General features: G+C 41.3%; 1 protein-coding gene across 1 annotated transcript in view; it reads right to left on the minus strand.

Moving 5' to 3' along the window:
• Positions 1–9,944: 9,944 nt before the first annotated feature.
• Positions 9,945–26,213, minus strand: part of LOC132897541 (double C2-like domain-containing protein alpha) — a 52,871-nt gene continuing 36,602 nt past the window's right edge. Inside the window, exons 7-10 of the mRNA XM_060938801.1 lie at positions 20,258–20,466; positions 18,560–18,641; positions 17,255–17,351; positions 9,945–10,075 (exon numbers count right to left, since the gene is read on the minus strand). Of these exons, the coding sequence (XP_060794784.1) occupies positions 9,945–10,075; positions 17,255–17,351; positions 18,560–18,641; positions 20,258–20,466 (519 nt within the window). The remainder of the gene's footprint in view (positions 10,076–17,254; positions 17,352–18,559; positions 18,642–20,257; positions 20,467–26,213) is intronic.

Below are 26,213 nucleotides of genomic sequence, written 5' to 3' on the forward strand. Positions count from 1 at the left end.
ACCCCCGCGTCCTCCTCCTGGTCCGGGAACAGAGGTGGCTGGAACCCGAATTGGCACTGGAATGGCGACAGCTTGGTGGCCGATGACTGCAGGGTGTTGTGGGCGTACTCCGCCCATGGCAGCCAGGTGCTCCACGATGTCGGGTTATCCATAGCCAGGCCTCGCAGGGTGGTTTCCAGGTCCTGGTTGAGCCTCTCCGTCTGACCATTGGACTGTGGGTGAAACCCAGAGGAGAGGCTGGCAGTGGCTCCGATGACCTTGCAGAACCCGTGCCACACTCGGGAGGAGAACTGGGGCCCTCGGTCTGAGACGATGTCCTGTGGAAGACCAAAGACTCGGAAGACATGATTAAACAAAAGTTTCGCAGTTTCAAGAGCAGAGGGGAGTTTGCACAGTGGTATGAAGCGGCAGGCCTTGGAGAATCTGTCAACTAAGACCAAAATGACCGTGTTACCTTGTGACTCAGGGAGACCCGTGATAAAGTCGACTGCCACGTGGGACCAGGGACGCCGGGGAATGGTCAGAGGATGCAGGAGACCCTGGGGACGCTGTCGTGGGTTCTTGGTTCTGGTGCAAACCTCACAGGACAGGACAAATGACCTTACTTCCTTCTCCATGTTAGGCCACCAGAAGCGTCTTTTCAGGAAGTCCAGGGTCCTCCGAGCTCCCGGGTGGGCGGTGAGAGGGGAAGAGTGACCCCACTGGAGAACCTTGGCCCGGGCTTGATGTGGGACGTACAAGAGGCCTGGTGGCCCCGTCCCAGGACCGGGGTCCTGGCGTTGGGCTCGTCGGACAGCCTCCTCAATACCCCAGCGGACAGGGGCCACAATCCGGGACACAGGGATAATAGGCCCGACTTCATTCTCCCTGTTAGTGGCAGAGAACAGTCTGGACAGTGCGTCAGGTTTGGTGTTCTTGGAGCCGGGGCGGTATGAGAGGGTGAAGTCAAACCGACTGAAAAACAGGGCCCACCTAGCCTGTCGAGGGTTCAGTCTCTTGGCTTGCTGGAGGTACTCCAGGTTCTTGTGGTCAGTCCAAACCAGGAATGGATGTTGTGCTCCCTCCAGCCAGTGCCTCCACTCCTCAAGGGCCAGTTTGACCGCTAGCAGTTCTCGATCCCCCACATCATACCGGGACTCAGCAGGACTCAGGCGGTGGGAGAAGTAAGCGCAGGGGTGCAGCTTTCCTTCCGAACGTTGAGAGAGCACCGCGCCGACACCACTGTCCGAGGCGTCCACCTCCACGATGAATGGTTGGGAGGTGTCCGGGAGAACCAGAATGGGTGCCGTGCAGAAGCGGTCCTTGAGGTCTTTGAACACCTTTTCTGCCTGAGGAGACCAGCCATAAGATCCACCTGTCCCTTTGGTGAGGTCTGACATGGGTGCTGCCACAGAACTGAAGTTCCTGATGAACTTGCGGTAGAAGTTAGCGAATCCTAAGAACCGCTGAACCTCCTTAACGGACTTGGGAGTAGGCCAATCCCGGACGGCCAGGGTCTTGGCAGGGTCCATTTGGAGTTGGCCTGTCCGTACAATAAATCCCAGAAAGGAGACCTCGGGAACATGAAATTCGCATTTCTGGGCCTTGGCGAACAGATTGTTCTGTAGCAGCCTCTGGAGAACCTGGCGGACATGGTGGCGGTGCTCCTGCACGGTCTTGGAAAAGATAAGGATGTCGTCGAGGTAGACAAAAACGTATAGGTTAATCATGTCCCTTAAGACGTCGTTGATTAGGGCCTGAAAAACAGCTGGTGCGTTGGTGAGTCCGAAGGGCATCACCTGGTATTCGTAGTGCCCAGACGGGGTGTTAAAGGCAGTCTTCCACTCGTCTCCCTGTCGGATACGGATGAGGTGGTATGCGTTCCGTAGGTCCAACTTGGTGAAGACGGTGGCGCCTTGGAGCAGGTCGAAAGCTGTGGACATCAGCGGAAGGGGATATCGGTTGCGCACAGTGATCTTATTCAGGCCCCTGTAATCAATACATGGTCGGAGCCCCCCATCCTTCTTGCCGACAAAGAAGAAGCCGGCTCCAGCAGGTGAAGTGGAGGGTCGAATAAACCCAGAGACCAGGGCATCTTTGAGGTATTCCTCCATGGCCTTGCGTTCTGGCTGAGAGAGTGAAAACAGTCTGCCACGAGGAGGGGTAGTCCCAGGGAGCAAGTCGATGGCACAGTCGTAGGCCCGGTGCGGAGGAAGAACGGCGGCCCTGCTCTTGCTGAATACCTCCTTGAGATCCCAGTACTCTGTGGGAACTTGAGATAACTCGGTGAGATCAGGGGGCTCGGCAGGAGACACAGGAGAGCTAGAGAGCAGACAAGAGGCATGGCATGCAGGGCCCCATTCCACAACCTGGCTTGTTACCCAGTCTATGCGAGGGTTGTGGCGAGTAAGCCAAGGAAGGCCTAGAATAACTGGGAACTCAGGTGAAGGAATCAGGTGCAGGGATATTTCTTCCTTGTGACCTTGAGACTGGAGGAAAACTGGAGAAGTAACTTGGGTGACTCTTCCATCACCTAACGCTTGGCCATCGAGGGCAGACACAGACAGTGGGACTTCAAGAGGTGCAGTCGGAATATTGATGCTTTGGGCGAAGTGAATATCCATAAAGTTCCCAGCCGCCCCTGAGTCTATCAAAGCTTGACAAGAGTGGACAGACTCACCCCAGGAGATGGAGACCGGGATGTAGATTCCTTGGCCAGGGAGTCCGGGAGAGAGGGTAGGCCCCGTCACAACCCTCCCTCGGCTGGACGGGGCGGTCCTTTTCCCAAGAGTTCGGGACATGATGCTCGGAAGTGACCAGGCTTGCCACAGTAGATGCAGCACTTGTCCCTCCTTCTGCGCTCCCTCTCAGATGCGGAGAGGCGAGTACGACCCACTTGCATGGGTTCTGGACAGTCACTGAAGGAGGTAGACGGTCTCCAGGTAGAGGTAGGGAGGCTGGGGGGGCTCAAGGCTTGGTGGCGTTCTCTCATCCTGTTGTCCAGACGAATAGCATGTGAGATGAGGGTTTCGAGGTCACTTGGGCATCCAATAGAGGCCAGACCGTCCTTGATGGGGTCAGACAGACCATGGTGGAAGGCTGACACCAGGGCAGTCTCGTTCCATCCACTTACTGCTGCGAGTGTTCGGAACGAGATGGCGTAATCTGCGACGCTTCCTCCTTGCCGGATGGACATGAGCTTTCGGGCTGCGTCGGTACTGATGTCTGCCTGATCGAAGACCCGAAGCATCTCTTCAGAAAACAGCTGGAAATCAAAGCACTCAGGTCCCTGTCTTTGCCAGATAGCAGTAGCCCAGGCTCGCGCCTTACCAGCTAATAAGGTGATCACAAAGGCAATCTTGCGGCGATCCGTGGTGTAGGTGGTAGGCTGAAGCTCAAAGGTGAGTTGACACTGGGTAAGGAACTCTCGGCACTCACTGTGCTTGCCGTCATACCTCTGTGGTGCAGGAAGGCTGGGTTCGCGAGGTGAAGAAGGCAGCATTGCAGGAGGCACTGGAGCAGGAGTGGGAGCTGGATCAGGAGCAGGAACTGGATCAGGAGCAGGAGATGCAGGCAGAGATGTCAGCTGTGCCAGGGTTTTCCCAATTTGCTGAAGCAGTTCCTCGTGGCGAGCGAGGGCCTCACGTTGGCTGGTGAGCGTACGTCCATGAGCGTCCATGGTCGCTCCGAAGCGTGTCAAAGCTGCCATAATTCCCTGAAGGTTGGCCGGGTAGACAGTTGAAGCAGCCTCTGCTGAGTCGGTCATGACGGAGTCTTTCTGTTAGGGTATTGCTGGGATTCGAACCTGGTTCGTTGGTGTGATAATCCAGCAAACCCCCACTAGGCCACCAGGGGAATGACTCAAATGCAGAGGCGTGAGGCGGAAGTAGAAAAAGAATCAAAAGGTTTATTTAAACTATATACACTATATACAGGGCAAAACAAAAGACAAAAAAAAAAACCAAAGAGTATAATCCAAAAGAAAAGCAAAGTGCAAAAATTCAAAAGCTAAGAAGATCAAAAAACACAGTACAAAGGAAACTGGAGATAAACATAACAGCACAAAGACTCCGTGACAAGAGGACTGAACTCAGGGGTATAAATAGACAAACTAATTAAGGACACAGGTGAAGATAATTAGGCAATTAACACAAACACAAAACACAGGAACAGTGGCGGCCTCTAGAGGCCAAAATAAACATGACATGAAAAGGAAATAACAGCGGCCTCTAGAGGCCAAAACAGTCCTAGTCCTAACAATTAAAACTGCCTTCTGAGCACTGTATCTACAGGCTGCCACCGAAAGAAGGAGGCTACCAGAAAGGCATCTCTACTCCGTACGATTTTACTTTCACTAAGACATTACTTTGAACAGACTATCAAAAAATTGCAAGGTGATATGATAAAGTAAGGCACAGTTTACTTACAGTCGTTTTTTTTTTTTGAAAAAACGATGCAATCGTTTTCTGCCTTTTGGCACCCTTCATCATGCCGTGTTGGGGTCCTGAACTAGGAGGAGCTGTCCCCGATATGCCTGTCAAACTTCTTGTGGGTAACCATAGCAACCAAGCTCGAGCTCGCAACCTGTGTAGTCTGCGCAGTTGCAACTACGTATATACTGCTGTGCACCTCAATAAACCGAATGGTAATTCTTTTGATTTTTCCGTGAGGTTTGCCTTATGCAAAGAAAGACAGCATAGACGTTTTTTTCCTCCCTATAAGTGGGGGGGACCGAACGAGGTGAATTTAAATCTGGGTGGGACGAATCCCCCCCGTCCCCCCCTCTATCTGCGCCCGTGTGCCAGATACTGCTGACGTTTTCCATCCCAAAATATGTTCAAAACCCGCCAAAATGCACTTAAAACCGCCCAATCTGGCAACACTGCTGCCAGTCCATAGAGCCCATTGAAATAAGAAAGGTTACAGCCTGGCAGCAAAGGTGATTCTCGTAGCGAACTGCAAGTTCATCAGACATCACTCAAATAAGTTACAGGATAGTTATGAACATAAATACAATCTTGGGCATATATTATGTTGTGCAAGTTATTGTTTTAATGAGAATTCAACATTGTAGACGCCGCAGTTTGGGGAGAGAATTTTAGGGGAAGCTCGGCTTCCCTTGTTGTCTCTGAGAAATCGCCCCTGATGTCCAGTTCATCAAAGAATCATCCCACAGGGCCAGGAGGGTTATAAACAACAATGACAAAAAGGTTAACAGGAGAAGAGACTGAAACAGAATGAAATTAAGAAGAGGAGACAGAGAGGTGGGAGAGTGGAAGAGGTGAAAACTCCCACACCTGAGAGCTCAACAAACCAGTGCCACCACCACAATGGCCAGATGGGCAAGGGGTGTGAGAGAAGGAGGTGGAGAGGGCTGCAGGTGTTGTCAGGTAAAATCCAGGTCTCTGTCAGTGCAAGGATGTAGAGGGACAGAAGAGAGACGTGGGCAGAGATGAAGTCAGCCTTCCGTGTGGTGGACTGGCAATTCTATAGTCCAGCAGTGATCCAGAAGGTGTCAGTGGAGGTAGCTGAAGGGTAGATGAGGTTGGAGAGGCATCTTCCTTGCGGGGGGCCATAATGATGGAAGCACCTCTTGAGGGTAAGACCACAAACAGGAATGGTGTCGAGACACATGATGAGCAGGTTATGGGAGATGTAGGAGAGGGGGAGAGATTTTGGGAAGGAGCAACACTCACTGCGTTTACATGCACATAGAGAAAGTCGAATTTCTGCCGTAGCTCGTCTGAAATCGAAGCTCTAAATGGCATGTAAACACCTTAGCTAGGCTGAAATTGAATCGAACTTGATGTCTCGCAATCGAGCTACATGACCTAGATTATGCGATTTTTGCCGAGCTACTTAGTGCATGTAAACCCTATCGAGCCACGCAGTCCAGCTACTTACTTCAGCACTGCCCCTTCCGGAAGTGACAAGTGACGAGACCACAAGCGGGAAACACAACACCCTCGGTCGAAAAAAAAAAAACAGCCTCGGTTGGCATGACACTTCACCTTAGCCGCCCACTTTATTAGGAACACTTCTGTTCGTACATACAAACTACAAACACTCTTCTTAGAGTTTAGAGTTTATTTTTAAAAGGGACAGTGTACAAATTAAACATTATCCTTGTGGTAAGGACAGATGTCTGTACCAGGTTATAGCAGTACATGCTAATTTCCGCCTGTAGTCCCTTTGTTTATACTCTTGAATAGCTCTTCTTCATGACAACAACCGGAAGTGTACCAACACGATGGGGCGTGTAGCGCCATCTGTGGCTTGGGTGCACAATGCACCTCATAACAATAGCTCGATTTAAACACTGTGCATGTAGGATTGGATTTCTCTGGCACCCCTGCTGGGACCCTTTGCTCGATTACTGACAGTAGCTCGATTTGGATGTGCATGTAAACGTAGTGAATATGCATCACCTGAAACCACACTAAAAGCACAGCTAATTAGCAAATGAAAAACAACTGATTGCTTGTGCAGTCGAAACTGATGGGCGAATCCTGTCTAGTAGCAAAGCAGATGTAAACACAAGGAGTAGCACACATAACAGAGTTTTCAACAAGTACAAGCAGCAGAAAAACACACAGTATTCCAATCACAAAAAAACAATTGGCAAAACACAGAAAACTTAGGCTACATCCACACGACAACGGCAACGAGATTTTTTTTTAAAATATCGCGACCACATGCGCAACGGATGTCAGTAAAATATCAGGTTCATATGGCAACGCAACGCTTGCTGAAAATGATGCAATACACATGCCACACCTCTACATGCGCTGTAAGACGGTCCCATCGGAGACACCAGAACAATAGAAGTAGACGCATGCGCATAAACCCCTTCTTCTGTAGCATCAGCCACACAAAGTTTTGATTATTAGTCAGTAGTGTAAAATAGTATCTATTGTCTAAGACACTTATTTATATTTCATATTAAAACGTCTATGTAAATTAATACATAGAAAGCCTGGCCAGGCGCTGAACGTTCTTCTGCCTTCACTTTAAGAGAAATTCAGGGCGAGCATGAGCCTAGGTTCTTCCCTGTCACTGTCACACGCGCACACCTTCTCACTCCCTGTCCTATGGCTATAGTCCCTTTAAATCACGTGCTCGTTTTTTGAATGGAGACGCGGAAAGAGGAATGAACGGGGGTAGATGGAGAGAGAGAGAGAGGAATGAACGGGGGTAGATGGAAGCCGGTACGCCAACATTCTGATATCCTCCAGAATTCTTTAATGGTCCAGAATAAATTGAACGCTACACGTTGATGGATTACTTTGTTCTTCTATGCCCTTTTTGAGGAATGTATTGTCGGACTTAAACCAACATCTGAAGAGGTGAGATCGCTCCTTTTTTTCCTATTTTTGCTGGTGGGATTGTTTTTGTTTTTGGAAAGCGCACGGGCGGTGCGCGGTTTGGTACTGCAGTGTTTGGACTAAAGACTCTGCCCTAAGGGCTATTCTCTCTCTCTCTCTCTCTCTCTCTCTCACTTTGCACCATTACACAATAAATATTCACAGTGAAAATATTTTGTAAGCGCGTTTCATGAACCAAGTTATAGGATTTGTTGACAACTCGCATCGAGTTCGTTACACTTCTACCCGGCGTGAAGCACTGACGTGGTTGTGACATCATCGTAAACAAATCCGTTCTACTCATCCAGATGACTTTGCAACGGCGCCGTTGCCAGATTTTTTCACTCTGGAACCCGTTCTCAAAAGATTTTGTTTTGGGGCACCCAAAACGCCAGTGCCGTGTGGACGCCAGGCCGAAACGATAAACAATTTTATCAGATTCACCTGAATCCGTTGCCGTGTGGACAGGGCCTTAGCCTACTCTGGAAGTAATCTGAAGCTCCAGTAGCCAACAAGGAATGCACTCAACTTTTTTCAACCCATTGCACATATTCTCTTCTTCTTGACATTCATGTCATGACTCTTCATGTTCATCCTGATTTGATTAATCTTAATTGATTAATGCCCAAGTGGGAATAAACCCAAACATTACTACTTACCTATAACCTTCTTTCAAAAACAATAACATACAACAAAACCTGAGATGTTGTGGTGATATTTGAAAATGAAGTTATATTTATAAGCACAAGACAGCTCTCATCTGATGCAAATATCCATTTAATGTCACAAAACTATTTGAAATTCAAGGAACAAGTCCATGTCAGAAAAAAGAGCAACATTCACTGTAAAAAAATGATTTGTTGTTTTAACTTAAAAAAGTTAGTGCCGAGGCTGCCTTAAAATTTTGAGTTCTAAACTAACTTTTTTAAGTTAAAACAACAAATCATTTTTTACAGTGTTCATGCATCATTCCAGACACAGTAATGAACAATCAGTGTACAGAAATGCATCACACTGTTCACATTTTTTCACAAGGTTTATAACAGCATTGAAACCCACACAGACACAATAATTTATTATTAGCATGCTCCATTCATAAAAGTAAATATTTCAGATAAAAAACAAATAAATCGACAAATAAAAATAAAGTCATACAACCAGTCCATAAAATAAAGAGGTTTAAATATCATATCTGAAATACTTTATATTCTTTACAGAACCTTTATAACACAGGAGAAATGCTAAAGAAATGGAAGAGGCGCCCTGTGATTTTACACAGGAAAAATTAGCTGAGGAGTTTTTCCAGGGTTAAAGGAGGACACTGTTATTGCTAGAGAAGTTACAATGATGTTTAAAAGGAGAACATTTTCTCAAACAGGGTAACCATCAGCTTTTGCTGAACCAGAGCACCCAGAGGAAACCCATACAGGCACAAGGAGAACATGCAAACACCATACAGAAAACCCAGTTGGCTGCAAGATTTGAACCTTCTTGCTGTGAAGTGACAGTGACACCATGGCGCCCCTCAATTTTTCAGTAAGATACCCTATTTACCACTTAACTGAATTAACCAACTAGGAAACATAGTCCAGTTAGTTACATACATAGTTGGCTAACATAACGAAGACGGACCAAGCAATACATTCTCCAGAACAAAATGTGTAATTAACTAAATGTGTAATAATTTTCTTTTGCTTGTATCAGTTGTGCAGAATATTGAAAATTTCAGAAGAAGGATCACAAGGATTAATATTTTTATTTACCCTCTCACACTGACATGGAAATCTGCTTAGATTCTTTTCACCCAATTTTCTGCCCAATTTGATGATTTCCACCAATTCCCACCCACACAGTTAAGGTTGACAGGATGATCCTGAAATCACAGAGCGCACCTTTAATAAACAGAAACAGAGAAAGCAGGAAGTCATTCTGAATACACTAAGTGTGAAAAGTAAACACAGATAACATCTGCATTTTAGAAATGTCCTCATAACCACATTACGAGCACGGCAGCGTTTCAGAAGGAAGATCTGGAAAAGGAGGCGCCATACTGAACACGTTGAGCATGCCGAACAACAAGATGCACATAAACAGACTTTTGTTAATCATAGTCATTATCATTAATCAGTAGTTATAAATCAGCAGCATACAGCTAAATGAAAAAGAAATTACAAACTACAACCACATCAGTGTTTTCATTTAAGACCACCTTTGAAGAAATTTTCTGGAAGCATCATCAAACAGGGTGTTATTGCAAGAGAAATTATTGCATTGAAAATAAAATGTTAATGCATTTTAAGCTTCAGGTGCATTGCTTTGCAAATCAGACTAAGGTACGGTATTAGACTGGAAACTGCTGAAAAAAAAAAGATTAGAGAAATTAAAATTAAGATAATTAAAAATTGCTCCCTTGACTCATATCAAGTTCCTCCACATCAAGATGGGAATCATTCCAACTTCAACTCCAGCAGTTGGAACTCATTCCAGCGTCGCTGCACGACGGTTACCCATAATCCTCTGTCACTAACTGACATGGATGGGCATCCAATCAGAAATGGATTGAAATTGGCAAAATGAGACAGAAGAGTGACCATTTTGCTTCTAGAAAGTGGATCCAGGCAGTTCGTTGGTCAGCGTGTGCCAGCGCTCGACCTTCTGGCCTTTGTTCTTCAAGCAGTCAATCCAGTGCTGCAGGGCGTCCCCCTGTGACTGACATCCCAGAGACACACCCCCTGTGTGACACACAGCAAAGGAGATTTAGGTACTAATATCACAATGTCACTTTAAGGGTTCTTTGGTTGCTAGACAAGGGGAACACATCAAGGGTCTACGTAAAACCCCACAACAGAACTTCCATATTAGAAGGAATTCCAGGTTGCACACTTTTTTTTTGAAGCCAAAACCCCTTAATTTTCTTAAGTTTTGAAGAACACTTAGAGGATAAGAAGCCTTAAAGCACCCTTTTTGAAAGCTATGAGCACTTAATAATCCAATTAATCCTAAAAGAACATGGTTTTGGAAGCTAAGAATGCTAAGTAAAACCTAAGAAAGATCACACATGTTAATTTGTATTTACAATCTGATAAAGAGCATGTGCAATAAGTGGCAGTGTTGTGGAGGATTTCAAAAGAATGGTTGTGTAACTTAACTTAAGCACAATAAAAAGGTGAAGAAAACTATATAAATAATGCATGCTAATTGAGCTTTATAGCTGTGCTGAGCTCGGATCTCAAAGAGACGTAAAACCATTAAACTTAACATATCTGCGTAATTATTCTTTGAGCATAGGACAGTTTAAAAGCACTGAGGTGTGAAAAAAATAAATGTTTTTATTTTAATATATAAAACAGTGTAGACATGAGTGTGGAGTGAGCACATAATATAAAACACAATAATAAGGTATAATTTCAATAAACAGTCAGGAGATTTTGAAACAGGCTTCCACAAATATAATACCTGACCCTTAGTTGTATTAATAACCCAAACCTCTGTGGAGTCTGTTAGTAAATCACCATTTACATGCAATAGTCACATGGACAAATAGTTAGTAAATCATGACCAAATCCACTACAGCCAGTAGTGTTCCTTAAAAAAAAAACCTGAAAAATCCTACCAGTGGCTGGATAAAGCTGGACTGAAAGAAGGCACAGAGGCACTAATCATAGTTGCACAGGAACAGGCCCTAAGCACAAGATCGAGAGAGCCAGGTTCAGACTCTGCAAAGATACCCCTGAGACAATCCAGCACATAACAGCAGGGTGTAAGATGCTAGCAGGAAGAGCGTACATGGAACACCATAACCAAGTGGCTGGGGTAGTGTACAGAAACATCTGTGCCGAATATGAACTGGAAGTCCCAAGGTCAAAGTGGGACACACCTCCGAAGGTGGTTGAGAATGACCAAGCTAAGATCCTGTGGGATTTCCAGATACAGACGGACAAACTAGTAATGGCTAACCAATCAGACATAGTAGTGGTGGACAAATGGGAGAACAAGGCTGTGGTGATACATGTGGCAATAGCAAGTGGCCATAACATCAGGAAAAAGGAACTTGAGAAGCTTGAGAAGTATCAAGGGCTGAAAGAAGAGCTAGAAAAGATGTGGAAGATGAAGACAACAGTGGTCCCCGTGGTGATAGGAGCCCTCAGTGTAGCGACCCCCAAACTGGGAAAGTGGCTCCAACAGATCCCACACTGTAAAAAATTTTATGGGCGGGTGTTGATTGAACATAGATTTTACATATCATTTGACTCAGAAATGTCATTTTCACTTACAACCAACTAAACCAGGTCGGCCTAATACACTTTCTCTCATTGTGATATCATGTTGAGCTATCAAGAATTTTAACATCCAAATATCAAAGATATCCTTGTTGATAGAACTAGCTGCAACCTGTTGCAACGCTGCATGTTGGTATCCTTGTTGGTAGAACCAAAGACGCATATATACACGTGCTGTATGGGGTTTCCTTACCTCTGCGCAGGGGCAAATCACATCAAGGAGGAATGTGCTTGTTCTGAAGAACTTAATCATTCAACAGATTTTTGCAAAATTTCAAATCATAGTGTGTAGTCCATATATTAACACTGACGCTCAGCTGTGAAGGTTAACTTGATTTGAATACTCAGGTAAAGGTTTAAGTTTTTTTTTTTTAGTTTTTTGTTGTAAAATTGAATTTTGAAATTGACACAGCAGTCACAGTTAGTTTATTTTGTCAAGTGCAAGTAGCTGATGGAGCCTGAGCACTTGTTTGTGATGCAGCCTGAGACCCTTTTTTATTGTGGTATAAATGTCAGTTTACTCCAGAACACTTGTGAAAGACTCATTCAACAAATGTGTTCAAAATTTCAAATTATAGTCTGTAATCCAACTTGACTTTAATGTTCAGGTAAATTTCAACAAAGGTCTTTAGTTCTTCATTCTAAAATTGAAATGTGAGATTGACATGTAGCAATCTGTCTGGAAGTGGATCACTTTTTTCCTGCACATTGCAGAATTCTTTTTCATTTGCAAGAGACACAGTCTTACAAATAAAAGTGTTTTCCTTTGACAATTATTTGTAAGTGTCTTTTTTGCGCCAGTGATTTATTGTATGTTTTAAGGTACAGGTAACTTGAAAAAAACATCATATGAAATGTAGAAATACATGTTATTATAGCAAACATTTATTTGTTATTATAAGAAGAGTAACCTAATTTGGGTAACAGCAAAAATACGTTGGTTGAAATCAAATGTAAACTCAAATTTTCTAGGCAACATGATGCAAGAGAATTTTGAGTTGAGATGGTCAACAACAAATAGTACGTTGGCTAAACTCAAATTTAAACTCAGAAATCCTTGTTAGGTCAACAGCAATTGAGACAGGTTGAGTAAACTAGAATTTTCTAGGCAACATGATGCAAGAGAATTTTGAGTTGAGATGGTCAACAACAAATAGTACGTTGGTTGAACTCAAATTTCAACTCAGAAATCCTTGTTGACTTAACAAGGATCTTTGTTGACTTAAGAAGGATTTTCGTGTTTAAATTTGAGTTCAACCAACTTACCTTTTGTTGTTGACCATCTCAACACAAAATTCTCTTGCATCATGTTGCCTAACACTGTAAAAAAAAAAATGGTTGACAGAACTGAAATTATCTAGGCAACGTGATGCATTTGTTTTTTTGAGTTCTCTTTACCTAAATAAGCCAAAGGTTGACACAACACAAATTTGCGAATTCTGCCAACCTTTTGTTTTTAATAATACAAACTCATTATACTAAGTTTGATCAACAAAGACTTTCAGTTTCATATGTAAAATCTAACTTCTACCAATTTTGTTTTTTGAGTTCTAACAATTTTCACCACACCCCATCATTCAACACAACACAAAGTGTAGTTAAAAAAAAAACTTTTATTCACCATTTTGAAAATTTCACATTACAATTGTGAATTCACAGACTCGTGCCCTATGAACAGGGCACATATGTCTTCTATAAAGTTTTACGGTCAAGAAATTACGATAATTACCTATGAAACTCTGGAGACAGCCAATCGTGTCAACCTCCTTTGCGACCAAAGGAGAAAACGTTGGGCTTGTGGAGAAAGGAAGGAAACCCCGTAGTAGGCGTGTCAATGAACATAAAGTAAGAAAACTTAAAACTTCTTGTTAGAGAGTAGGACAGTCTTTAGAAATTTGAGGGAAACTAAGAAAAACTTGTTTTGCTTAATCAAGTATCTTTGTTAGTTATTTTCTAAGAAAAATGAGTTGTACAAACGTGAGTTTGTTTGTTAGATGTCAAAATTGTTTTTCTGAGTCAGTTTACAATAAAATTGTGAGCTTGAACAACAACTGTCATTTATATTTTTTACAGTGTAGAAAATTTAAGTTGAGATGGTCACTTTTTTTTTACAATGCAGGAACAACATCCGAGATCTCTGTCCAGAAAAGTGCAGTCTTAGGAACAGCTAAGACACTGCGCAGGACCTTCAAACTCCCAGGCCTCAGGTAGAGGACCTGAGCTTGAGGGGAAAAAGACTGCCCAAAGGAGGGGCTAGTGTTTTTTAAAAAAATATATATATACACCGATCAGCGATAGCATTATGACCACTGACAGGTGAAGTGAATTATATTGATTATCTCATTACAGTGGCACCTGTCAAGGGGTGGGATATATTAGGCAGCAAGAGAACAGTCAGTTCTCTAAGTTGATATGTTGGAAGCAGGAAAAATGGGCAAGCATAAGGATCTGAATGACTTTGACAAGGGCCAAATTATGATGGTTAGATGACTGGGTCTGAGCATCTCCAAAATGGCACATGTTGTGGGGTGTTCCCAGTATGCAGTGGTTAGTATCTACCAAAAGTGGTCTGAGGAAGGACATCCGGTGAACCAACAACAGGGTCATGGGTGCTGAAGGCTCATTGATTCGCATGGGGCATGAAGGCTAGCCCATATGGTCCAATCCCACAGAAGAGCTACTGTAGCACAAATTGCTGAAAAATTTAATGCTGACACCTTTCTGTTTTAGTTGTCCTTGGACCACTTTTGGTAGGTCCTAACTACTGCATACCAGGAACACCCCACAAGATGTCCCATTTTGGAGATACTCAGACCTACATCTAGCCACCACAATTTGGCCCTTGTCAGAGTCACTCAGATCCTTACACTTGCCCATTTTCCCTGCTTCCAACACGTCAACTTCAAGAACTGACTGTTCTCTTACTGCCTAATATATCCCACCACTTGACAGGTGGCATTGTAATGAGATAATCAATGTTATTTACATCACCTGTCAGTTGTCATAATGTTATGGCTGATCGGTATATATTCTTCATGTCTTAAAGTAATGATAGATGTTCTTTCTCTTTACTTAGTTGAGCAGTTCTTTACATAATATAGATTACTACAGTTGTGGAATAGGGCTATTCACTGTATTATTATTATTTCCTGTTTGATCTCAAATGCATTAAGAAGCGCTGTGTCCAAAATCACTCACTACTCAATATATACTGGACTATATAGTGAGTTTGCCATTTTGTAGTGCTGTCCAAATGTATAGTGAGAATTATTACACCCTAAATACTAGTGAACTCATAGTATTCCACAATGCATCGTGAAATGTAGTGTACAAGTGATGGTCACTAACCAAGCAATATATACCATCATGCATTGTGGTCACGCTGAAAGAAAAGCTGTAAATGCTGTTTTATAAGCACCATTAAGTATTTTAGGTTGAGTATAGCAGGAGTTTGTTTTTTCTTTTGACAATGGGCACGAGACAAATTTATAAGTTGTGGCACGAAAATGGAAAAAAAATTGTAGTGTGTTGGAGGTGAATGGACAGAGGAAGAAACACATTATAAACGGACATTCAAATACAATTAAAAATAGCAAGAGAATAGAAAATAAGCTAAGATAGAATAGGACAGATAAAATACAAGAATAAAAGTTACAGTGCAGAGCGAGGAATTAATCAAAAATCTCAAATTTGATTTAATAAAAGGCAGCGGCAAAGACGAAAGTATTCAGCCTTGATTTAAAAGAACTGAAAGATGCAGCAGACACAAAGTACTTTGTATTTATTAATGTAGGAAATACACTCAGTATAATCTGTATTTATCACAAAAATACATACATGTATTTATTATTTTGAAAACCCACCAGCCGACTGATCTGGCACGTTTTAAGCGTGCGACAGTAATGACGTAAAGAACAGCATGGCAGAGTCGTGTCCAAAAGTGTTTCTTAATTTTATCAATGAGCTCACCATTTAGTCCTCTATATAGAATTCCCTAGATAACGAGTAGAGAGTAGTGAATGAGTGAGTGATTTCAGACACAGGGAAGGTAAGAAACTTGTCCACTAATTAAACTTTTGACGAGACACACCTGTTAATTGAAGAGCATTCCAGGTGACTATCTCTTGAAGCTAGTTAAGATAATGGCAATAGTGTGCAAAGCGTCATCAAGGTAAATGCTGGCTACTTTAAAGAATCTAAAATATGAAACATTTTGGGAGGTTTTTGTATACTTTTTTGTTTACCACATAATTCTATATATGTTCCATATGTTAGTTCATACTGTAGTTTAATGTCTTCAATATAGACCCCTTCGCAGTAAACGTCATTCATACGTAAGAGGAAATTGCGCGCGCAGCCTGGACCCAAAAAAGACTCAGCGACGGTAGAGACGAGAAGAAATATTTGGAAGAAATGCCTAGTTGTTGTGTTGTCAGGTGTCAGAATCGTAGCAGTGATGGGGTTAAAATGTACAGAATTCCAGCAGGATCTCACCCATTCCAAAAAAATCGCCGACGTCTATGGCTACAAGCCATCAAACATGTAGACTGGGATGAAAGCACCATCAAAAATGCGCGGGTTTGCAGCGCCCACTTCATCACAGGTAAGATCAGGCTATTTATTAAATCTTTCTTTTTTATTCTTTCTAGTCTTCGTTTATTGATGTAGCAAAATACTTTGGTAACGTTTGTCTGATTAGCTGGGTCATAGTTACACAATGTAATGAATATTGTTAGCATGTTAACTTAGCTTTGCATGCAATTTTGTTTGTAGGAGAGGTCTCGCTTGACTCAAGCAGTCCAGATTTTGTGCCATCATTATTTGTGTATGCTGAAAATCACAATTTTAAAGCAAGGATGGAAAGGTAAAATTGTGTGCCCTCACTCTAAATGCCAACTTACATTGACTGCTCTAACCTAGCTCCCGCCCCGTTCAGTTTCATTTCTGGTCTCTGCCTCTCGCTTTTTACGCAGCTCTGATTTCTCTTAGCTGCACTCTTTACACTATCATTCCTTTCATGCCATTACCTCCTGCAGATTGCTGTTTAGTGTTGGTATTTGCTGTTGTAGCTAAAGCCACATTGCCATCACATCACTGGCATAATTTGATTAAAACAAAATGAATATGAACGTCCCATTGTTAATCAAGTTGTAGTCTCGCTGTAACCAGAATGTTGATGGCAGGCTACTTTTGTAAATAGTTTTTTTTTTTTTTGAGTTTGACATTTTTTGTAAATAGTATGACTGCCTTCAGGTATCAGAGGAAAACTTACTAACATTGTCCGTCCACTCTTTAATTAAATACGGATCTGGTAGGCGGTGTCCACTTGTTAGAGTTAACTTATTTATTTAGCATTCTCGATCTTGTAACGACAATTGTTTTGCATAATCTGACAGCTCATAATGCCGGTCTATGGGCAGCGCCATTGTTTCTGAGTCCAGGCTGCGCGCGCATCCTGGCAACAGTCGGTTTGTTTACAAACATGCGAAGGGGTCTATTGTTCTGCAATGTAAGAAAGAGTCATAATACAGAAAAACCACTGAATGAGTAGATTAGGGGTGTACAAACATTTGACTGGTACTAATATATGTGTGTGTGTGTGTGTGTGTGGGGGGTTAAAGCTCTACTCACCAATGAAATCGTTGGACTTCCCTAGGTCGTAATCCCACACGCTCACCTCCAGTGTTTTAGTCGCCAGCTCATTTAATGTAATTTCATAGAAAAACTCCTGTAAGAAATGAAAGAAAATGAACATCTGGACAGGGGAGTTGTACTTTTGATGTTTACATCTCAATAAATCATACAAAGCATTCATTCATGAAATATCAACATAGCTTCTTAATAAATATTACTGAGGCTTAGGCTTCTGATAGTAATACAAATGGCTTACACTTAGCGTTTTTTTATTTTTATACACAAATCCATGCCTTGGGATTGAATCATTTTTGTGTCTTTTTAGCATTAGCTATCTAATACATTCGGTAAATGTATTAGACTACGGGCGAAAGGTGGGGTACACCCTGGACAAGTCGCCAGGTCATCACAGGGCTGACACATAGACACAGAGAACCATTCACACTCACATTCACACCTACGGTCAATTTAGAGTCACCAGTTAACCTAACCTGCATGTCTTTGGACTGTGGGGGAAACCGGAGCACCCGGAGGAAACCCATGCGGACACGGGGAGAACATGCAAACTCCACACAGAAAGGCCCTCGCCGGCCACGGGGATCGAACCCGGACCTTCTTGCTGTGAGGCGACAGCGCTAACCACTACACCACCGTGCCGCCCGTATTACAGCATATTATTGCTATTTTGCACATTAGTTAGGTTGCTAGCTAACTAGCTCATGCTTGCTAATGTGTGTTACTGGCTAGCTCACAATCTGCATGTGGGGGAATTCACAAGGTCTGGAAAATTCCATGCTATTCTGACTCACAAGATAGATAAAATGGCAGTTGGAGGTTTTTATTTTTTAATTTTTAAATCACCAGGTACTTAGCATTAGCATACAAAATAGCTGTGTTCATGTTAAAGATAAGAAAAAAATCAGTTTAATGTTTTGAATAGTTTAACAATCATTTCTCAATTGTAATTCATTATAAACAGAATTATTTGGCTGTTGTATCAACTTAACCTTATAGTACATCCACTTATTTGGAAGAAGTTGAAAAGAAAGGTGATTAGAAAAGTATAGAAACATGAGAATAACATTTAGGTCCAAAGCATGAGTCATTGTACACAAGCCTCCTGACCAGAAGCAGTGATTTGTGTTTTTGTTCCGTTTCTGTTAGTTGAATTGCATTACCTGGAACTTGACATTTAAACCATGTGTTTGTGGAATACAAAGTAATGTAAGCATGCATGAATATGTATGTACACACACACCCACACACACACACACACACACACACACACACACACGTTCATACCTCATTAAACTCTGGGTTTAGTGTTTTTTTAATCACAGCTGTCTTGTGCTTTGATTTCTTCTTCACATCTGGCTTGAGGTACCTGTGATTGAAGTTCAGTGTTTGTGTGAGTGCGTTTGTGTGCGTTTGTGTGTGTGTGTGTTAGGAGACAAAGATAAAGAGGGAGAGTCTTCGTTAATGAAGAAGCAGATAGCTCATTTATTTTATATGACCCCTATTGCTGTTCTTCCAATCTTCTTAATGCAGCAAGCGTGCATATGCATTCTTCACTGATAATACACCAGGAAGACAGACAAATGGAGAGAGAGAGAGAGAGAGAGAGAGAGAGAGAGAGAGAGAGAGAGAGAGTGTACACGCACAAGATTGGGAAGGATGTAGGAAGAAAGAGAGGGAGCTGAGAGAACTCATCTCATATGCCATATTTATTATTTAGCCTCAAGGAAACAACTGATTGTGTGTGTGTGTGTTTGCGTATTGTCACACGCGGATAGGATTTTCATGATGGAAAAGATGTTACATATTAATTGTAAATAGCAGTATGAAATTTTGCTTAAAAAAGTGAAGAACAGAACATTTAAATGTATTTACATATTAATAAGCCTCTAATGACTGGCAGCGAGCTGTCTATTCACTATTTTTGCTCACTACATAATTTTTTTTAGTAACAGCACTGTAGACTCGACACACTACATAGTGCACTGTTAGATGCGTGTGTAATAGAAGCCACCTGAGAAAATTAGGGACTGTTGGAAGCTGTTAGGACACACATTTTCTCTTTTTCCCCCAATATGCAAATGAAGTAGCAATAAATAGATCCAAATGTTCGGAAATGTAGGTATATTTGGTGAATATGGGATCTTAAACATTTTAATTATTTTTAAGTGAAAGTATAAATAATAGTGTCAATATCTTCCATAAAAATGATTTTCCAGCCAAAAATGTCTTCAAGTAAAAGTACTCAAGTAGAGTTTTATCATTATTATTTTTTAAGTGTACGCTTTTAACTGAAGAAATTGAGTTGAAGTCATGGGTTAAAGGACAACCAGTGAACCGGCGACAGGGTCATGGATGTTGAAGGCTCATTGATTCACATGGGGCACGAAGGCTAGCCCATATGGTCCAATCCCACAGAAGAGCTACTGTAGCACAAACTGCTGAAAAAGTTAATGCCAGCTAAAACAGAAAGGTGTCGGCATTAACTTTTTCACTGGTTGTCCTTCCTTGGACCACTTTTGGTAGGTATTAACCACTGCATACTGGGAACACCCCACAAGATGTGCTATTTTGGAGATGCTCAGACCCAGTCACCTAGCCATCACAATTTGGACTTTGTCAAAGTTGCTCAGATCTTTACATTTGCCCATTTTTCCTGCTTCCAACACATCAACTTCAAGAACTGACTGTTATTTTGCTGCCTAATATATCCCACCCCTTGACAGGTGCCACTGTAATGAGATAATCAACGTTATTCACATCACCTGTCAGTGGCCATAAGGTTATGGTTTTTGGTGTACACTATAATATTACTGAAGTATACATAAGTAATAAAGTACAATGAGATAAATATCATTAAAAATATGGTATTATGTAAAACAAGGCTTCTGGAATGAGCATCTTGATAGATTGTACCACAGGTTTCTTGCATTATTTGGTAATTATATTAAAAGGTGTTGTGAAAAAAACAAGCACAACACTCACGTTTTGACGTAGGGGTCAGACAGTCCATTGACGTCCATGGCTGCAAGATGGGCACAGCGTTTTACACCAACGCACAAACCACCCTTCACTCTTTCTTTAGTTTCTGGAGGAACATCCCCACCTTCAGGAGTGTGAGCTGGAAGCAGGAACTGCAAGCACAACAGCAAACGGCCACGCTCTTCCAAACTGCGCTGCTGCTCGCTCTCCCACTGTGCTCACACACACACACATTTTTGAAAGGATATACATTTATCACTCAATTTAACGATTTTCACTTGTTGCTGAATTCTGGTTTGGCTGATTCTGATTGGTCAGAAGGCGGTGTTGATTAATTTTCTTTAACAGCAGCTCTGGCAGTAGTGCAACTCCAAATCACAGGTTTATATGATTGTGCACATTCTTACCGTGAGCTGGCCTAGTGGTTAGTGTGACTGATATAATGAAGTTTCCAATATGGAGATTTTTTTTTTAACAATTATGGAAGGAGTCTCCAGTTTCAGCTGTAACTTTAAGTTTTGAAATACAGGAAAATCTTCAGAACTGATGAGTTTACTCTTTGTGATTGCTGTGGTGTGATATAAGTGGAATAAAAGACTTTAGGACTGCTGTTATAGGAAAATAATCAACTTTGGCCTTGAATGCCCTCACAAGTTTTATTCCGCACACAAGCACACACACTATATACACGCAGATATTTTGAGCAGGACCCTACTATAATCTGTTCCTATGGAATAATGTTAGGTTCAGTAGAGTTTGATCATCAGTAGATTATAAATTTGTGTCCCTGCTTGCACTATGAATGAAGAGCTCCATCTCTGATGCATGGTACCAGATTTAAATCATCCATTAGACGTGATTGATTGCTGCTGTGTGTACTTGACTACTAAATCCACCTTAGTGCATTTTACTATCTCATACATTTTGGTGAAATTAGTTTCATCACAGCTACCATTTGTTTGCTTACCTAATTACATTTCTCAACAACAACAGCAACAACAACAACAACTAAAAAAAGGACTGGGCAAGTGCACTGGAGTACAGTGGTGCTTGAAAGTTTGTGAACCCTTTAGAATTTTCTATATTTCTGCATAAATATGACCTAAAACATCATCAGATTTTCACACAAGTCCTAAAAGTAGATAAAGAGAACCCAGTTAAACAAACGAGACAAAAATATTATACTTGCTCATTTATTTATTGAGGAAAATGATCCAATATTACATATCTGTGAGTGGCAAAAGTATGTGAACCTCTAGGATTAGTAGTTAATTTGAAGGTGAAATTAGAGTCAGTTGTTTTCAATCAATGGGATGACAATCAGGTGTGAGTGGGCACCCTGTTTTATTTAAAGAACAGGGATCTATCAAAGTCTGATCTTCACAACACATGTTTGTGGAAGTGTATCATGGCACAAACAAAGGAGATTTCTGAGGACCTCAGAAAAAGCGTTGTTGATGCTCATCTGGCTGAAAAAAGTTACAAAACCATCTCTAAAGAATTTGGATTCCACCAATCTACAGTCAGACAGATTGTGTACAAATGGAGGAAATTCAAGACCATTGTTACCCTACCCAGGAGTGGTTGAACAACAAAGATCACTCCAAGAGCAAGGCGTGTAATAGTCAGCGAAGTCACAAAGGAACCCAGGGTAACTTTTAAGCAACTGAAGGCCTTTCTCACATTGGCTAATGTTAATGTTCATGAGTCCACTGTCAGGAGAACACTGAACAACAATGGTGTGCATGGCAGGGTTGCAAGGAGAAAGCCACTGCTCTCCAAAAAGAACATTGCTGCTTGTCTGCAGTTTGCTAAAGATCATGTGGACAAGCCAGAAGGCTATTGGAAAAATGTTTTGTGGACAGATGAGACCAAAATAGAACTTTTTTGGTTTAAATGGGAAGCGTTATGTTTGGAGAAAGGAAAACACTGCATTCCAGCATAAGAACCTTATCCCATCTGTGAAACATGGTGGTGGTAGTATCCTAGTTTGGGCCTGTTTTGCTGCATCTGGGCCAGGACGGCTTGCCATCATTGATGGATCAATGAATTCTGAATTATACCAGCAAATTCTACAGGAAAATGTCAGGACATCTGTCCATGAACTGAATCTCAAGAGAAGGTGGGTCATGCAGCAAGACAATGACCCTAAGCACACAAGTCATTCTACCAAAGAGTGGTTAAAGAAGAATAAAGTTAATGTTTTGGAATGGCCAAGTCAAAGTCCTGACCTTAATTCAATCGAAATGTTGTGGAAGGACCTGAAGCGAGCAATTCATGTGAGAAAACCCACCAACATCCCAGAGTTGAAGCTGTTCTGTATAGAGGAATGGGCTAAAATTCCTCCAAGCCGGTGTGCAGGACTGATCAACAGTTACCGGAAACGTTTAGTTGCAGTTATACAGATACTGAAAGCAAAGGTTCACATACTTTTGCCACTCACATATGTAATATTGGATCATTTTCCTCAGTAAATAAATGACCAAGTATAATATTTTTGTCTCATTTGTTTAACTGGGTTCTCTTTATCTACTTTTAGGACTTGTGTGAAAATCTGATGATGTTTTAGGTCATATTTATGCAGAAATATAGAAAATTCTAAAGGGTTCACAAACTTTCAAGCACTACTGTATTTACTTGACGGTAGTATTTTGTGATAAAAAATGACCTAATTTAGATTTACATACTTTTAGTGGTATGGTATTATCGATTTTTTTTTTTTTTGTAAGTTGATTAATTAAGTCAGGGGATGGCAACCTGAGGCATGCATGACACTATTGGCATGCAGAAGCATAATCATGGGTACTATTTATTATTATTATTATTATTATTATTATTATTATTATTATTTTAAAAGAAATGTTCAAGTGCCCTTTTAAATGCATGCCAAATCACATCTTAAACAGTCACTGGCTGTTGCATGGCCTGTCATTTAGTTTAATTGACAGTACCAAGGAATTGTAGTGCAGTGGTTCAGGTTTGGTAGATGATGGTAACCTCACTATCTAAGAAAGCTAAAGTAAACATTGGGGCATTTCAGCCCTCATGGACAGAAGAAGCCAAGGTGTTCATGGAAGCTTTGAGGAGCATCAGGAAGATTTTTGCTGTGACAACAGATGGTGCTGCGATGGTCAGAAAACAGAGGGGATGTGTCAAATTAACTGAGGAAAAAGTCAGTCACTCCATCATGAAACGCCACTGTGTAATACACCAAGAAAATCTCTGTGCAAAGATGTCAAACTCAGGCACAGGACAGGGTTTGCGGTAGGGGGAACAAATTTGACAAGAATTAGTTATGTTTATTGTTGATCAACAAGGCAAGTAGGAGTTGGTGGGTTCAGTGACTGAAAATGATCATTACAATGTCCTGATTATATGTGAAAAATGCTTTTGAATATGTTGTTGCTGTGCATGTAGCCTACATAGATTTAATAAAATTCCAAGTCTGTTGGAATTTGTTTTTTAATGCGTTGTTATAATTAAGCTTAATGTAAACCGTCAAGCCCATCTGACATACTAATTAACAAGAACATTTCCAACTGGCACGTCATGCCAAAAAGGTTGGTAACCCCTGAATTAAGTAATTAAGTTCATAATGAAATACTTAAATAATTAAATATACTGTATCATTACATATAGATGGACTTAAATATGGGCATAAATAATTCAAGGTTGCTTGTAATGTTTTGTTTGCCATTTAATTATTAAATGTTTATTTGTTTTAGTGACAATTTTAGAGGCATCTCATCTTTCAATATTTTAGACTGTAGGCTGTACCTGAGAAGTTCATCACTACTGTCACACCTTTGGCTTTGTTACCTGAGCTATAGTTAAAATAATATAGTGTAGATCATCATGAATTTTGAACAGTGAAATCTCATGGAATAAATTTCATGACTTCAATCATGAGTTCAGTGGTAAACACCTGCTGACTTGGAAGACCCAGTCAGTTCAGTGCTGGAAAAATGAATAAGAAAAAAGTTTAAATATAAAAAATCTACATGATGTATATTTGCTAGAATCTTCATTCTGTGGCAAAGATAGACAAACTAGCAGAATTAGGGCAAACAGAACCTTCCCTTGAGGGTTTCTCAACTTTTAACTTTGGACCATCACACAGAGGAAATGTGTATTGTGGTTAGACACATCAGTATCCAGGTCATTTTTTGAAGAAACAGATGCTGTGTGCTCCGGACCAAAGATGAAAAAGATCGTTTCAGCAACATTAATGCAGAAAAGTACATTGAAATCCTGGAGCAACATATGCTGCCTTCAAGATGATATCTGTTCCAGGGATATTTCAACAAGACAATGCAAAACCACATTCTGCACACATTATAAAGGTGTGGCTGTGGAAGAAGAGGGTGCCTGTCTCCTCTGTCCCCAATAGAGAATGTGTGGAGAATTTTGAAACAAAAAATATGACAATGATGACCCCGTAGTTTTGCACACCTTAAGACCTGTTTGCAGGAAGAATGGGACAAAATAACACCTGAAACACTTCGTCACTTGGTGTCTTAAGTCCCAAAACATCTTTTAAGTGTTGGGAGAAGGAATGGGAACATTATCTCATCTCATCTCATTATCTCTAGCCGCTTTATCCTTCTACAGGGTCGCAGGCAAGCTGGAGCCTATCCCAGCTGACTATGGGCGAAAGGCGGGGTACACCCTGGACAAGTCGCCAGGTCATCACAGGGCTGACACATAGACAACCATTCACACTCATATTCACACCTATGGTCAATTTTAGAGTCACCAGTTAACCTAACTTGCATGTCTTTGGACTGTGGGGGAAACCAGAGCACCCGGAGGAAACCCACGCGGACACGGGGAGAACATGCAAACTCCACACAGAAAGGCCTTTGCCGGCCACGGGACTTGAACCCGGACCTTCTTGCTGTGAGGCGACAGCGCTAACCACTACACCACCGTGCCGCCCCCTGCGAACATTATAAAGTGCTAAATGCCCCAACTTTTTTTTTGAAATGTGTTTCAAGAATCCAAATTGAAATAAGTAATTTTGAAAAAACAATAAAATTCATGAGCTCAAACATCTAATAATATGCTGTTCCATTGTTTTGAGTGCAATACAGGTCAAAGATTATTTACAAATCATTGTTTTCAGTTTTAAATTCAATTTCAACAAACTGTCCCAACTTTTTCTGATTTGTGGTTGTATGTCAAGGGTGGATCTGTCATTTTTGGTGCTTCTTCCAGGGAGAATATTAGTTGTGATATAGATGAGCTTTTGTGGCCAAATTCTCATGATTGACAAGATGATGCCTAAGTTTTTTTTTATTATTATTTCTATATATTTGTTTGTTGTTGTGTATAAAAACTTTATGCAGTACCAAAACTACATTTTCCCTCTGTTTTTGCAATACATTTTTATACTGCAAGCAGCTTTTGAGAAATGTTTGTTTTCTGACTCATCTCATTTTATAAAGTATTAAGATTTGTGAACAGTGATAGAATCCGTCCAAACTTTTGACTGGTATTGTACATAAATTGTTATTCAGTAGTAGTTTTTGTGATCTTTGTATTTGAAAAAGGGTGCTTTGTGTTTTAAAATACAGTGACAAACTTGATGGCTGGTATCTTCACATATCTGGAATGTTTGGGGAAATGTGTGTAACCAATTGGGAAATACTATAATACAGTTCCTGGCTAAAAAAGTACCAATTTGGATTTAAATAAGCAAATACTAAAGAGCCTTTGATCGAATCATTACTGCAGTGATTAATATGTTTCAGCTGGCAACAATTCTTTTAACCCTAACTCATGCAATTAGTGATCAGTAGATGTATTCCTTGGTTGTGGAAAAGATGTTACTGTGTTTCAATAGGGTCAAATTATTGGCCTGCTTCAAACAAAGAAAACAACTAAGCAGAAATTGCTGAAATGACTGGAACTGGGTTAAGAACTGTCCAATGCATTATTAAAACCTACAACCCCAATT

Source organism: Neoarius graeffei, chromosome 14 (genome assembly GCF_027579695.1).
Source record: "Neoarius graeffei isolate fNeoGra1 chromosome 14, fNeoGra1.pri, whole genome shotgun sequence".
In the NCBI taxonomy this organism is placed as follows: domain Eukaryota; kingdom Metazoa; phylum Chordata; class Actinopteri; order Siluriformes; family Ariidae; genus Neoarius; species Neoarius graeffei.